The 12,143-nt window shown below is 51.8% G+C and overlaps 1 protein-coding gene across 32 annotated transcripts in view; it reads left to right on the top strand.

The window, feature by feature from the left end:
• The window catches only part of TENM4 (teneurin transmembrane protein 4), a 2,118,216-nt gene that overhangs the window by 1,549,126 nt on the left and 556,947 nt on the right, over positions 1–12,143 (top strand). For 7 of the 32 annotated variants that reach the window (XM_051821846.2, XM_051821922.2, XM_051821759.2 and 4 more), the window contains exon 1: positions 7,970–11,532. The exons of 23 other annotated variants lie outside the window; for them this stretch is intronic. In XM_051821846.2, the coding sequence (XP_051677806.2) occupies positions 11,505–11,532 (28 nt within the window). In that variant the 5' untranslated portion in view covers positions 7,970–11,504. Of the gene's footprint in view, positions 1–7,969; positions 11,533–12,143 lie in introns of those variants that run through there. 2 more of the 32 variants (XM_051821912.2, XM_051821758.2) reach the window with 1 other exon arrangement.

The raw sequence follows: 12,143 nt of genomic DNA, 5'->3' as shown, positions 1-12,143 counted from the left end.
TCTGGCTAATGGACTATACATAGAACATTCCAGAAGGGTATGAAGAATCAATGCACAGACACAGAGCCTGAGGAGCAAGAGGCATTGCCATTCTGAAGCCCTTTAGAAGGAGGAGGGAGGGCTCTGTGAGTGTCCCCGTCTTCCCAGGGAACTTCTGTGGCCCCCCAAAGCCTTGTCCTAGTGGTCAGGGGAATTCAGTATGCCCATTCCCCACCTGCTGCCTTGCCCACCCTGCCCACTGGCCTTCCACAGCAGGCTCACTCCAGCCTTAACCTTCCCGGTTTCCCCAGCAGACAAGCTCCATGGCTTGGGACACATGGGACAGCTTTTCCCAGCCTTTGTGACAGCACAGGCTTTCTCCTGATTCTTTCCCGCTCTCCCCCTGCACAGAGAAAGGAGCAGAGGTGCTTCTGATTGTGAGGCAGGGGCGGTTCTTCCTCCTCCGCTGCTTCCACCAGCCCAGCCGCTCCCAGTGACCATCTAGTGGAGTAACCGCCCTGCACGTTACCTAGGGGAGGCACAGAGAGGTGGAGTCATGTCCAAAGTCATGCCCAAAGTCTTGGAAAATGAAGAGGCAATTGCTGGGGAATGTCGGGTGCCCTCCATAAACAGGAAGGGAATAGTAGGGAGGGCTGGAATAGACATGAAGGGTGTGTTGAGGTGCAGGGGGGAGCCAAGGTGGGACAGGTGGGACACAGTGAGAGGAGATAAACTGGGGAGACAGAAAGGCCCCAAGCCCAGTGAAACCCTGATGTTCCATGTAAGGAATTTGAACTTGAACTGATGCAAACGATACCAAGTCTTTTAAGAGTATCACTTCATTAGATATTTAAAATACGTGTAGCAGGTTTTCGTAGGTATAATTCACATTCCACACAATTTAAAGGCTGGATTGTGAGAATTCGAAGGTAAATTGCACCCTCATGGGTGGTGCATTCCTTGTTGTGCACACCCTGGGAGCTGACGCCACTTGGCGTCAAGCAACCTAAACCTGCCCTACCCACTTCTAGAAGATTCTTGGGAGGAAAGAACCTTCCCAGAGTCACGAACAACAGAGAGATGCAGGTGGCCAGATGAGGGGGCAGGCTGGCCTGAAGGGCTGTGGTACTGGGGACAGCAGGGACGGGGCCCTGGAGACATGTCCCGGAGCCCCTGACATTGTCACCTTACAGGCCTGTGCTTCTCCGGGTGGCCCTGGAGGCCTGGATGGGAACCTGCTGGGGACAGAGGCCAGCAGGACACCCACAGAGCGGCAGGCAGAAGAGAAAGCCCAGAAGCAGTTAATCCTGCTGGTCGAATTGCTTTTATAAAGGACACTCTAAAATCAAATAGATGCCATAAAAACACAGTGGCCTTTTCATTAACCATGCCACACAGGCCCCTTGTTCAGCAGCCACTGACAATCAGATCCGGGCCATCGTCTCTTTCCCCAGCCCCCTATAATTGGCATCTGTCTGGGAGAAAACAAATAAATACCAGGTTGGCATTTTAACAGGGAAGCAGGGAGCTGCTTTCAGAGTCTTCTCAGCCATCAGACCCAGTGAGGGCCCCGGGGGCAGCCTGCTGTCCCCCAGGCAGGGGCTCAGCCTGGGCCAGCTCCCCATGCCCCTCCCGGAGGGCCCTGCTCTGATCCTGGCGCCCCATCCCTGCTGCAGAGGGCACTTGATGTCTGTTGGCTGTGTGCAGACACTGCCGGGAGACAGGTCTGGAGCGTGGTTTGGTTTTGTGATTCCCCCCTTCTGGAAGTCAGGGGGAAAAGAAGTGGGCATCCGGGCTGGCTGACTGTGGGTGCAACCAGTGCCTAGCAGTCAGGCAGCACCCTAGCCCAGTGACACCAGTAGAATCCAGCCCGCAGGGTTAAGGAGCAGTGACATGGCAGGTGGGAGATGTGGCTGCTGTGACTGGGGAGTGGGAGCAGCATCACCACTCTGCTAGCTACTGAGTGTGCTAAGAGTGCCACAGTTGGTCACTGCTCTGGGCCAAGTGCTCGTGGACAGGCGCTTCTTCTTACTTGCAGTTCTTGTTCTACAAAGTGGATGGGGACACTGAATTAGTGAGTGCTGCACCTCTTCTGCTAGGGGCAATGCAAGGTTAGGCTGTTGCGAGGCTCAGGGGATGACACATGCTGGTTTCCTGTGTACTTCTGCTGAAAGATACTTTATTTACTAAATATTTCGTATTCATTGACATTGAACTCATAGCCAACAGCCCTGTAACTCAGGCCTGAAGGAAGCCCATGGAACATGGGCTTTTCTGCCTCAGGCACCTCACTGCCTTCGTGCACCTGGGAACGCCAGACAGCTAAGTGCATGGTGGACATCTTAAACAGTGACCTCACCAACAAAGAGCACAGAAATGTGAAAAAGGTGTGGCACCGCACCGCCTGCACAAAGGCCCCCTGGGAGCTGGGATTGGAAGGCGTGCCTTGCGTTGTTCCTGCTCAGCTGTGAGCATCACATCAGGACCCTGTTTCTTACCTCTCTGCGTGGTCATGAGTGAGCACGAGAGTAGAGAGTGTGGGGTTGCAAACACATTTTAATAGATTCGAAACTGCATTGTGCTGAGCAGGGGATACAGGAATCCAGGAATGATAAAGATGAACTATTCTTTATTTTTCTTGGGTCTCATGGATGTCAGTAACTCCCTCCCACATATTGGTGTTGGCAAATAAGATTCAACAAGATGAAGGGACTTGCTCAAAGCCAGCCAGCTAGGATGTGGTTTCTGGTATTACACCAGGGTCGGCCAACTGCAGCACACAAGCCTGCCACCTCTCTTTATCAATAAAGTTTTATTGAAACTCAGATACACGGTTCAGGTCATCAGTGCAGCTCTGTAGAGTGGCATAGCTGAGTGGTTCCCGTGCGCCTACGTAGATCATGTAGCCTGCATTATTTACAGTGGAGACCCCTAAGGAAATGACTGCCAACTCCTGAATTAGCCCAGATTCCCTCTTCAAGTTCAGAGTAAAGACGATTCTCTTTGGTGGTCTCCATGCCAGGTTTTTCTTAAACAATTTGTTTTCTCTTGTTGAACACTGGGAATTCCAGAACTGGTTCTGTTTCCTTGTTTGCACTGATGAGAAGCTCAAAGCATAAAAATAGATGAGGATTCTGGCACCCAGAGAAGAGCAGACTGAATCTCCTGTCTTGGTTACACTGCAAGGCCTCAGATTATCTCAGCACAATCGAAAACACGATCAATTTATAGGTTACACGGGCGTCTGGAACTTTCCAGTAATTAAGTGTTGTATCTGGGGCAGAACCTGGGTTCTGCAGAAAGAATAGTTTTCCCTGAGGAGACAAAGACCTACTTTCTGTGCAAAATCTTTCTCTCTCTTCAGCAGACTACAACTTGAAAACTTATGAGGGAGAGCAGAGCGTTTGGCACAGTGGTTCAGTTGCCGCTGGGATGTCCACATCCCAGATATGGGTGCTTGGGCTCGAGTCCCACTTCCACTTCTGATTTTAGGTCCTTGCTGATGCAGACCCTGGGAGGCGGCGGGTGATGTTTCAAGTGTGTAGGTTCCTGACACCCACGTGGGAGACTCAGATTAAGTTCCCTGCTCAAGCTGGCCCAGGCCCGGCCAGTGCAGGCATCTGGGGAGTGAACCAGAGAATGGAAGATGTCTCCTTTATTCCCCTCACCACTATATCATGTGTGTGTGTGCATGTGTTGGGGGGTATCCTTGCCTTTCAAATAATAAGTAAATAAGTATTTTAAAGCCATATTATGTGTCAGATCCCAGGTTAAATGCTATACAGACTTTTATCATTTATTCTCCATGATGCAAAGTGCATGGGTTGAGAGAGTTCATACCACAGCGATAAATATGGTCACCTTTTCTTACAGCTGAGGGAAACAAGGACCCCAGATGTTCAGTAATTTCTTCCAGGTCACAAAGCAAGGCAGTGGCCTGTTTGAAGAAGCCAAGTGTGTCTGATCCCACAACTTAACCCGTGTGGTATGTCCTATCATTCTCTAGAGCTTACCCAGCGTCAACTTTCATCCTTCCAACTCTCAGAATTAGAACTAGGGCTGAGCACCAAGGCACGTCCAGCGTTCTTCTCATGCTAGAAAATTCATCTCTTTAAAACATTATTTATTGGGGCCAGTGTTGTGGCACAGCAGGTTAACTGGCATTCCATATGAGCACCAGTTCGAGTCCCAGCTGTTCCACTTTCGATCCAGCTCCCTGCCAAGGTGACTGGGAAAGCAGCAGCAGATGATCCAAACACATGGACCCCTGGCACCCATTTGGGAGACCCAGATGAAGCTCCGGGCTCCTGGCTTCAGCCTGACACAGCCTCAGCTGTTGCAGCCATTTGGGGAGTGAACCAGTAGATGGAAGATATCTCTCTCTCTCTCGATATCTCTCTCTTTCTTTCTATTTCTCCCCCTTTCTCTGTAACCCTGCCTTTCAAATAAATAAAATAAATATTTTTTACAAAGCATTGTTTATTTGAGGGGCAGAAAGGAGAGCGAGAGAGACAGTGCTCCCATCCGTTAATCCAGTACTCAAATGTCTGCAATGGCTGGGACCAGGAATTCAATTCAGGTCTCCCACATGCATGGCAGGAGCCTACTGCTTAAGGCACAGCTGCTGCCTCCCAGGGTCTGCATTGGTGGGAAGCTGCCATCAGGAGCCGGAGGTAGGACTCAAACCTAAGCACTCCAGTATGGAACACAGGCATCCTAATTGCTGGGCCCAGTGCCTGTCCTGAGCCTTCTGTTTAAGGACCCTTCGTTTAATGTCGTGGCTTCAATTTATTTAAATGGTTGCTCTTTGGAGATGGTTTTGAAAGGCATATTGATCTCCACAGTCACTTCTGCTGTGCCTATAAGAAAAGCCAGAGCTGTGCTGTGGGCAGTGTGGAGCCACCCTGTCTCTGTGGGAGGAAGAACTACCTGCTGTCCCACTGTGATTGCACCTCCTAAACCCGTTAGTACACAGAGCAGCGCAGGGCTGTAAAGACCCTGTGAAGGAAGTGTCTGGTGAGACCAGCAGCAAGATGAAGGCCTGTGCCTTCCAGAAGGACGCACTTTGGGGCACAGGAGCTCCCCAAGCCCCATCTCTCTGCAGCAGCAGCTGTGGGTACCCTCGAACGCTTGGACATCAGGATGACGCCAGGTAGCATGGATTTCCATCAGAGAAGGAGCTGCACCTGTCACGCGCCTTGCAGTGTTCCCTGAGCCTGACCTGTGCTTGGCATACTCGATGCAGCACAGGTGCTTGGTACCTATGTGCGGAGGGGCAGGAGTTTGGCCTAGTACTTAAGCGGCCACTTGGGATGCCTGTGTCCCACACGGAGTCCCTGAGCTAGAGGTCCAGCTCAGCTTCAGATCAGGCTTGTTGCTAGAACACACCCTGGGAGATAGCAGGTGATGGTTCAAGTCCTTGAGTCCTTGTTGCCTCCATGGGAGACTAGAGACCTGGATTGAGTTCTGGGCTCCTGGCTCCAGCCTGGCTGTTGTGGGCATCTGAGGAGTGAACCAGCAGATGGAAGATTATCTATCTATCTGTCTGTCTATCTATCTTTGCCTTTCAAATATATAAATATTTTTTAAAATGTTGCTGAGGATGAAGGAATGAATGAAGGTGAGAGGGATGCTTTGGTGAGAAGGATCCGTCCCTCATCCAACATCTACTGAGATGAGCCAGACCTGCATGAGTCAGGCATTGAGACCCCGGAGAAGGCCACACCAGCCATGCACTCAAGAAGTCCTTCTTAATCCTGATGGACAGATTGATTGAGTTGAAAAGCACTGTGACAGAGAGGGAGGGAGGGACAGAGATCTTCCATTCACTGGTTCACTTCCCAAATGCCCACACAGCCAGGGCTGGACCAGGCTGAAGCCAGGAGGCTGAAGGCAGGAGTCTGAAACTCCATCTGGGCCTCCCAGATGGGTGGCAGGGACCCCAAGCGTTTGGCCCGACATACTCTGCCTCCAAGGCACGTTAGCAGGAAGCTGGACCAGAAGCACAGACTAGCCAGGACTGGAACCAGGCTGATGTGGGACTTGGGTGCCCTGTATATAACCCGTCACATTCTAGACATCTTAGAGAGACCAGCTAGTCGACCTTCCTGGGAGATGTGTTCCAAGAGCAGTATGAACTGGGCATCCAGAGAGGTGAACGGGGAGATCCAGGAGCGCTTCCCAGAGGAGCACCCAGCACACCAGCCTCGTGACTCCTGAGCCACTGACTTTCCCCCAAACAGCACTGAGGGCAGAGGGGGCCCCCAGAGGCTTCTCTGAGTATTCAGGAGGTATCACCACACATGTGGAGCATGGAGCAGGGGACGGGACTCTAACCACGCTGTTGTCTCGTCAAAAACAAAGTCCTTGCTGGTTTGCCATTCTGGGAAGATTGCCAGGCTCCAAGATTAATAATCTTTGCCCCCCCCTTTTAAAAAATCCTTATAATTGCATAAGTAAAGCTTCCTTTCTCCTCTTTAATAGCAATGAGGCTTATTTGACTTATTGGATGATTAATAATACTCTCACTCCTCCGGTGACAAAATACAGGAGCCAGAAGACAGACACTGGGTCCCGGTGGCTTGGGATGGGAGAGCAGCCATCGCAGCCAGGTTTTTGTGGCTGCGCCAGCATCTAAGGGAGGGGGTGGCCTGGTTTCTTGGCACTCAGATGCTGATGACTTGGGGCTGCTGTTCACACCAGGGAACCGGTCCCTACGATTCCCAGCGGGATGCTACTGAGCACTTCTTTCTTCACGTTACGCGACGTGCCTTCTTTGAGGACCTGTGGTGGGTGTTTCTGCCTGGTCATTGTGCTGCTCATCCTGGGTTAGTGGGGTTGAGAAATGTGATGCTGATCAAGACTGATCATGTTTACTGCTTCTCCTTGGCTGCCTGGAAACTCAGAGAGGCAAGCCTACGTCTCACTTGAAACAGTGTAGAGGAGTTCTCAGGATACACTTCAAGCAATAACAGCAGCTCGCACTTACTGAGCATTTACTGTCTACATGGGCCCCTCTTGCCTTCATTTCTGCCGGCAGCATGTTCCTGGCAAAACCAGACTGCAGATCTCACTTTTGTAAATGGAGCAGCGATGTCAGTACCCCTGGGAATCCAGAAACTCATTTGTGTCGGAGATTCCTGTGCTCTGAATAATGACCTCCTTAGTGTGCCATGTTTGCGATGTCACTTGCTGGCTGCAGGCTCCTCCTTGGCCTTTGGAAGGACCCAGCTGGGCCCAGCTACTGCCTCCGAGTTGGCCATGAACCTGACTTCCTTGTCCTGAGGTCAGCAAGGCCCCTGCTCTTGCTCCGCGTCGCACAGCCAGGGCAGAGCTCACAGACACAGACAGCTTTGTGCCGGCACGCGCTGGCCCAGAGACAGAGGGAGCCGGGAGGGCTTTGCCTGGTCACCTGCCTCCTTGCTGTGCGTTCCTGACAGACAGCAGATGGATAGACATGGGCGTTAATGAGGTCTGCGTTCTGGCCAAATGCTTTCCATCTTGTCCTGGCTGCTGAGCCCACTCGAAGGGAATGTCGTGCTGAGCAGGCGGTGGAGCAGAGTTGGAAAAGCTGAGACTTCCCCAGGCTGTTGGCGAGGGCACGGGAGTAGCATGCACTCGATCAATTCACCCCAACTCAGTGAAAGCTTGTGAGGCACCTTTAGTATATTAGTATCACCCAACTTAGTCCTGTAGGCTGTTCTTCTATGTCATCATCCTCAGCCCCATTTTGTAGCTGAGATACGTAAGAGGTTCAGAGATGTTCATTCACTTCTCCAGGGTCACACAGCCAGTCTTGGACTTAGCTGGGATTTGAATCAGAGCTTCTGCCTTTAAACTAAAGCTGCAGCTCCAGGCGCTTCTGCCCTGTGCTGTCCTTTGAAAATTGTTTGCCGAGTTAGGTCTTGAGGGCTCATTGCCACAGCATCTCTTCTTGGGGCAGTGAGGAGCTGGGGCGGGTAAGGGAGGGTCTTCAAAGCGGCAGACGAGGTAGCTGGCACAAGCAGCTGACACTTGGAAAATCTGTTCTCAGTTCTGGCCAGGGGTAGGGGCAGAAATCTCGTCTTCAGGGCTGGCGTCCACTTCCTTGGGGGCTCCCTCCCTGCCGCCAGATGGTTTTTGCTGCATCTGGACATTTTCACAGAAAGGTCAAGTTTGAGGGGTCAGCTCCATGGTGGCCCGCTCTGACCAGGACTCATGCAAGAACATGGCAGGCCTGCCCATAAATCCTGTGCTAGCCTTCTCGGCTCTCTCCACCCAGGCAGGCAGGCAGGCAGGCGGCATGCTCGGACCCATGTTGTGAGTGAGAAGATTGAGTCTCCAAGACTTTCCGCTGTCGAGGGCAGAGCTGGGGCCCCGTCAGGTCTCGGCAGATGCTGGCCAGGTTCCTGTCGCGACACCAGTGTTCAGGTTTATGGCCTCACCCCTCCACCCCCTGCCGTCTCTGCCTGCAGAAAAAGGCATCTTTCCGAAGACAAGTTTTGTTTTCCCCAAATTTAAGAAAATCCTTGCAGGGCTGTGGACTCCTACTCCCCCACGGGCCCCTCTAGCGTCCCCACAGGCTTCGCCTGTGACTCGCTTGCCTCCATCCAGAGTTTCTAAGGATCCAAATGTTGGCAGCGTGACATCTCTCTTTGGTGGAACTCTGAAGCCTGCCTGAGTATTTGTCTCTGGGCATCAGGGGGCAATGTGAGAGGCCACGGAGGAAGAAGGTTCTGGCTTCATTGATCAAGATCTGTGTTTTTCAAACAGCTTCATTCTCAAGCCCAGAGTGCCCCTCTTCCGAAAGAAAAGGCCCTCCAGAAATGACTGTGACCCGGCTTGTTCTGTGCCCACAGCTCTCTCCATGCCTACACCCATTCGCACTGGAGAGTGGGAAGTACCAGGGCTCACTGGCAGGAGACTCCAGGTAGTGCTAAGGGCTAGGGAGGGCAGGTGCTCAGGCCCAAGCCAAGCCAATTGGTTTTCAGACATTTTCATCACCCCACAAAGAAGCCCAGATATACACACACACCCACACACACACACACCCACACCATGCCGCTGCCAGTCCACTGCTTCCTGGTTTCATGGTTTGCATTAGCTGGGAAGATCCACGGCCACAGACCTGGAGAGCCAGAGCAGAGTGGGTGCCTGGTTAATTCCACTCTGCAGCCTCTGGCACAGGGCTCAGTACAGGTCGGCGGGCGCGAGTTCCTCCAGCTTCCTCTGTGAAAGCAGTTCTGCGGGGTCAGCCCAGCTCCCATGCACAGGTTCACTGCCAGGTATGGCATTGGCGTGCACTCAGGGCCAGCCCTGGGGAAGACACTGCTTGGGGAGTTTCCTCTGCATAGCTGAGGTCGCACAGGACACACTACCCAGCCTCCCTGTCCACACCTGGAGGCCAATGCCACAGAATGGCCCGCCCTGTGCCTTGTGGCAAACTGTCATTCAATTATTGTCACTTTAGAGCCCAGCTGACAGCATGTTGACTAGACTGCTCCCTCTAAGCCATCTCATTTTCTCCTCTGTCTTTTCCTCTGCTTCCAAGGAGAAGAAAAGTCCAGCTTGATGAAGCATCACTTTCCCAGCCGAGTTGTCCTTGGGGTTACCTGAGAGAGGCACAGAGAGCCAAGTGGTCTCTGAGCATGCAGCCCAGGAGATGCTTCAGATCCGTCTGTGGCAGGCGCAGGGGCGCGGGGAGGGAGTGAGGGGCCCTCTGGTATCAGGGAAGGGCAGCCTTGGGGAGCCTTCAGTGAAAGCCCAAAGTGATGCTGTTTGAGAACAGAGAAGGGAGCCAACTAAAGCTAAGAGTGATTCGCCGAATCCCTGATCCCGTGCCTCCGAGAGCAGGCTCTGCACTGCACACTGAGCTGCCAGGCAGAACCAGGCAGATCCCCTGCCCTTGAGGGGGCTCTGTCAGGAGACGGGCAGACCTGGGTTCCATGGGTTTCATCATGGTCCTCTGTGACCTTCTGCAAGTTGTATGCCCTTGTTAGCTTCAGCGTCCACCCCTGGAAAATGCGGCTCAGACCTGTCTCCTAGGGCAGGTGACTGTGAAAGCTGAGTAAGGTAATGTGTGCACATTTACAGGTACTGGGAATGTGTGCATTAAAGGGCCGCTTTGGGTGTACTGGTGATGATGTTGACATGTGAGAGGTCACATAACATTGGACCAGAGTCAGATTTAAGGACACACTCACAATCAGGGGTGTACTGCTGCAAGACAAGCACTTGGAAATCAGTGCCTCCTTAAATTTTCACCTTTGTAGCTTCCTTCACCTCACCCTCATCCTGTCTCGGATGTTTCATAGTGATTGAAAGTTATTCTCTGTTCAGGGATGCCCGGAAGGGAAGTTATATTTTAGTGTCACAACAGTATCTGCTTTCACTTGAGAAACAGTTGCACAGCTATGTGTCAGGCATAATACTTGTTCATTCAGCAAAAAATGTGCAACTCTTCACATAAAACCACTTGCCCTCAGCCACCCACTGTCCTCTCGTTGGTAGTGCCCACACGCTCGCTAATTGGATCCTTAGCTGTTTCCTGCACCACAGAGCAGTTTAAATGCTGGGTTTAAAGGCAGGGCGTAGAGGGATGGCTCAGGGCCCAGTGATCTTGTCTGTAAGAACGCACAGTCAACCCATCTGGGGGAACCACAGTGCACGGCAACGACAGGCAATGCTTGGGTGGGTCTGTGTCTCTCTCAGTTCCTTCCTAGCACTCAGTGCAGTGGTGATCAAAGAGGTACTTAATGAATGCTTGGTGGTTGAATTCACAGGTGGGTGGATGGATGGATGATGGATGGATGGTGGATGGATGGAAGGAAGGAAGGATGGATGGATGGGTAAGTAGATGGGTGGATGGATGGACAGACTGGTGGATGGGTGAGTGGGTAGATAGGTGGATGGATGGGTGGATGAATGAATGGATGAGTAGGTGGGGAGGATGGTTTGGTGAATTTCACTAGAATGTAAATTCCAAAAGAGCGAGCATCTCTATGGATCCAGTTCACTGGTGTATGTCCAATGCCTACTAGCACATAGTAGACACTCATGAAATATTTTCTGTTGAGTAGATAGGTAGGTGAAAGAGCACAGGAATGGAGAGATAGATGAATGGATACTAGTAACTTTGGATAACACTTTATTCTTCACATCCCGTATCTTACTTGATCCTTAGCAAGCTGTGCAAAGTAGTCTAGAGATGTGTATAACTGGCCAGACGGCGCTTTGGGCCATCCTCTTGTTGATCGCCTACGTCTGTCCTAGGAACACCCTCCGACTCATGTCAGAACTGGGAGCTCATCCCACACTCAGCACATGGTCTAGCACCCTGTGGAGTTAGATTTGCACTTGTGGACCAGAAAAGGTTGATCGTCAGAATTTTGAAATGGACCAGAGAAGTAAAGAAACCGTCCCTGGCCACACAGCTCATCGTTGATGGAGACAGGACTGAAACTCAGCTTCTGACTGCTGGCTTTGGCTTGTTTCTCTTCAGATGAGCATGACAATGAGCTGCCTGCCTGGAGAAGTGGGCGGCTTGCATGAATAAATGGCAAACACCTCATTCTGGTGAGCAGAGGCGCTTGTGGGGGAGCTCTTGCTTGAAAAGAGACAAACACCTTTGCCTGGGCCTCTCTGGTTGAAGTGACGGCCTAAGCCACTGGCTGCGTTAGCAGACAGGGATTATGTGATGTACTCGGAAGCCTGGCTGTCTGTTGGTGTTTTGTGGATTCACTGTCAATAAAGATTCCCTGGTGCAGGAGGCTGATAGCATTCAGAGAGGCAGGCAGGAACTTCTCACATTGGGAGACTGTTATATTACAAGTTCAAGGACACTTTTGCTTATTGCAGACTTGACTCTTCTGAAATAAAACCCTGCCCTGGTGTTTACTGATGAAGAGTGAGAGTTGTGTAGAGTTGTCAAAGGGACCGGGCTTTGGATTCACAAGACTAGGGTTCTCGTGGAGGCTCCATGGCCGCCTAGCTTGGGGAGATGGGCAAACAGAAGGAAGGAATGCCTTCTGAGCATCGTGTGTCCATCAGGCCCTCTGTACCCGCGTGCATGGAGGTGCACCCGCTAGGTCGCAGGTTGTAGTTGTCTCCGTTTTACACGCAAGGAAGTCAAGGCTCAGAAAGGTTATGCAATTTGTCCAGTTTGCATCATCAGTCACTGATAAACA

This window comes from Oryctolagus cuniculus, chromosome 1 (assembly GCF_964237555.1).
Source record: "Oryctolagus cuniculus chromosome 1, mOryCun1.1, whole genome shotgun sequence".
In the NCBI taxonomy this organism is placed as follows: domain Eukaryota; kingdom Metazoa; phylum Chordata; class Mammalia; order Lagomorpha; family Leporidae; genus Oryctolagus; species Oryctolagus cuniculus.
The sequence above is the reverse complement of the archived record's forward strand: the minus strand, read 5'-3'. Positions and strand labels throughout refer to the sequence as shown.